This window comes from Glycine soja, chromosome 2 (assembly GCF_004193775.1).
Source record: "Glycine soja cultivar W05 chromosome 2, ASM419377v2, whole genome shotgun sequence".
Lineage (NCBI taxonomy): Eukaryota > Viridiplantae > Streptophyta > Magnoliopsida > Fabales > Fabaceae > Glycine > Glycine soja.
In genome coordinates, this window is record NC_041003.1 from 41,877,169 (window position 1) to 41,878,583 (window position 1,415).

General features: G+C 36.2%; 1 protein-coding gene across 1 annotated transcript; it reads right to left on the bottom strand.

Annotated features, from left to right (window-relative positions):
* On the bottom strand, positions 1-1,161 carry LOC114395270. Its single transcript, XM_028357006.1, has 2 exons — positions 873-1,161; positions 1-779 (listed from the first exon to the last, which is right to left on the bottom strand). The coding sequence occupies exons 1-2, from the start codon at positions 992-994 to the stop codon at positions 302-304; spliced, it is 600 nt and encodes a 199-aa protein (XP_028212807.1). The 5' UTR covers positions 995-1,161; the 3' UTR covers positions 1-301.
* Between the last annotated feature and the right edge of the window lie 254 nt (positions 1,162-1,415).

Sequence of the window (1,415 nt, forward strand, 5' to 3'; positions counted from 1 at the left end):
TTGACAAACTGAATCTTAATTTTCATTGTAAATTATGATGACATTCGAGAAGAAAATGGAAAAAAAAAAAAGGGAATGGCAACTGTCAAGTTACAATGAGTCTAAACTCAAACACTTTTTGCTCCTTCATTAATTCACCATTGTTCTGTACATGTATTGGGACAAAACTTTGAAGGGGAAAAAACGCAAAAGGAACCAAAAACCATGACCCTTTTTTCTTTCTTTCCTGTGTATAGACTGATCATCTCTTACATAACTCTTTCATTCGAAACCTTTTATTCTTATAATTTTTAGTATTATTTTAACTTGAAACTTCATCCAGAAGCTTATACCTTCTCACCTTATTCCTGAAGACCTGTTTGGTTGCACCACTTCTTGTGATGTCTTCTGACCTAGTCCTCCTCAGTCTCTCTTCCAAGGTACCATTGGTGACAATCCTCTTCCGGGTTGAAACCAAAACCGGCGAAGATTTCGGTGGAGAATTGGATGCTGATGGTGATCTTGATGACTCCGGTGACTTTGGTTTCTTAATTGGTTTATGAATTTGGAGATGAAGGACACTCCCTTTCACTCCCTTCTTCACCGGTCCAATATTTTGAGCACTGTTGTAGCTATTACCATTCCTGATTCTCTTGATTCTGCTCTCATCATCGTTGTTCCTAATAGATGAGGAAGAATTTGATGAATTGGTTGACCTCTCTTTGGTGTCCTCTCTTTGACTCAAACACCAATTGCAGGTTCCAAGAGACTCTGGCTTCGGGTAGAGATTGCTGCAGTATCTGCCAAATTTGACAAACACAAGGGCTATTATTGAACATGATTGTTTGAGAAAACATAAATATGGGTTTTTTATTTTAATGATATGTACCTACCTGTGTTGAGATCTGAATTGGCAGGCTTTGCATTGAAAAAGCTGATCAGAGAAGCCAAGATCCCCACACATGCAACATTCAGTGTTGTTGGGTTCAGAGTGAGTTGTTCCTTTGGTTGTCATGTTTTGCTGTATGTGTTGTTGTTTCTCATCGAGAGAGAGAAGCAGAAGATATTGATAATTGAGGAATAGCTCTGGGTCTATGGCCACACAAGAAAAGGCAAGGAGATCCCCAAATGACAAAACCGAGTCCTTATATATATACAAATAAAAACAGATCCATGGACTTTAGTTTCCGTGTGACCGTGTTTCTGAAGGCTTGGCTTGTTGTATATTTAAATGCAGCAATTTCGTGTTGATGTAGGAAAGGGAAATTAATTGAATACTAGAGGTTGTTTTGGAAAATATTTTGTCTAGATCAGTTATTTTTTATTTTCTGGGAAATAATTATGTTTGAATTAAATAAGATTATTATTGATAACAAACTTTTATCTCTAAATACATAATACACTTACATAATCAGAATTTAAATTCAAATCTTTTA

What these genes read in the sequence shown, in the direction of transcription:
- LOC114395270 (XM_028357006.1), bottom strand. Translation starts at nt 994, where the DNA reads ATGACAACCAAAGGAACAACTCACTCTGAACCCAACAACACTGAATGT. An exon ending in CAATTCAGATCTCAACACAG is followed by an intron (nt 780 to 872) that starts GTAGGTACATAT and finishes CAAATTTGGCAG; the next exon opens with ATACTGCAGCAATCTCTACC.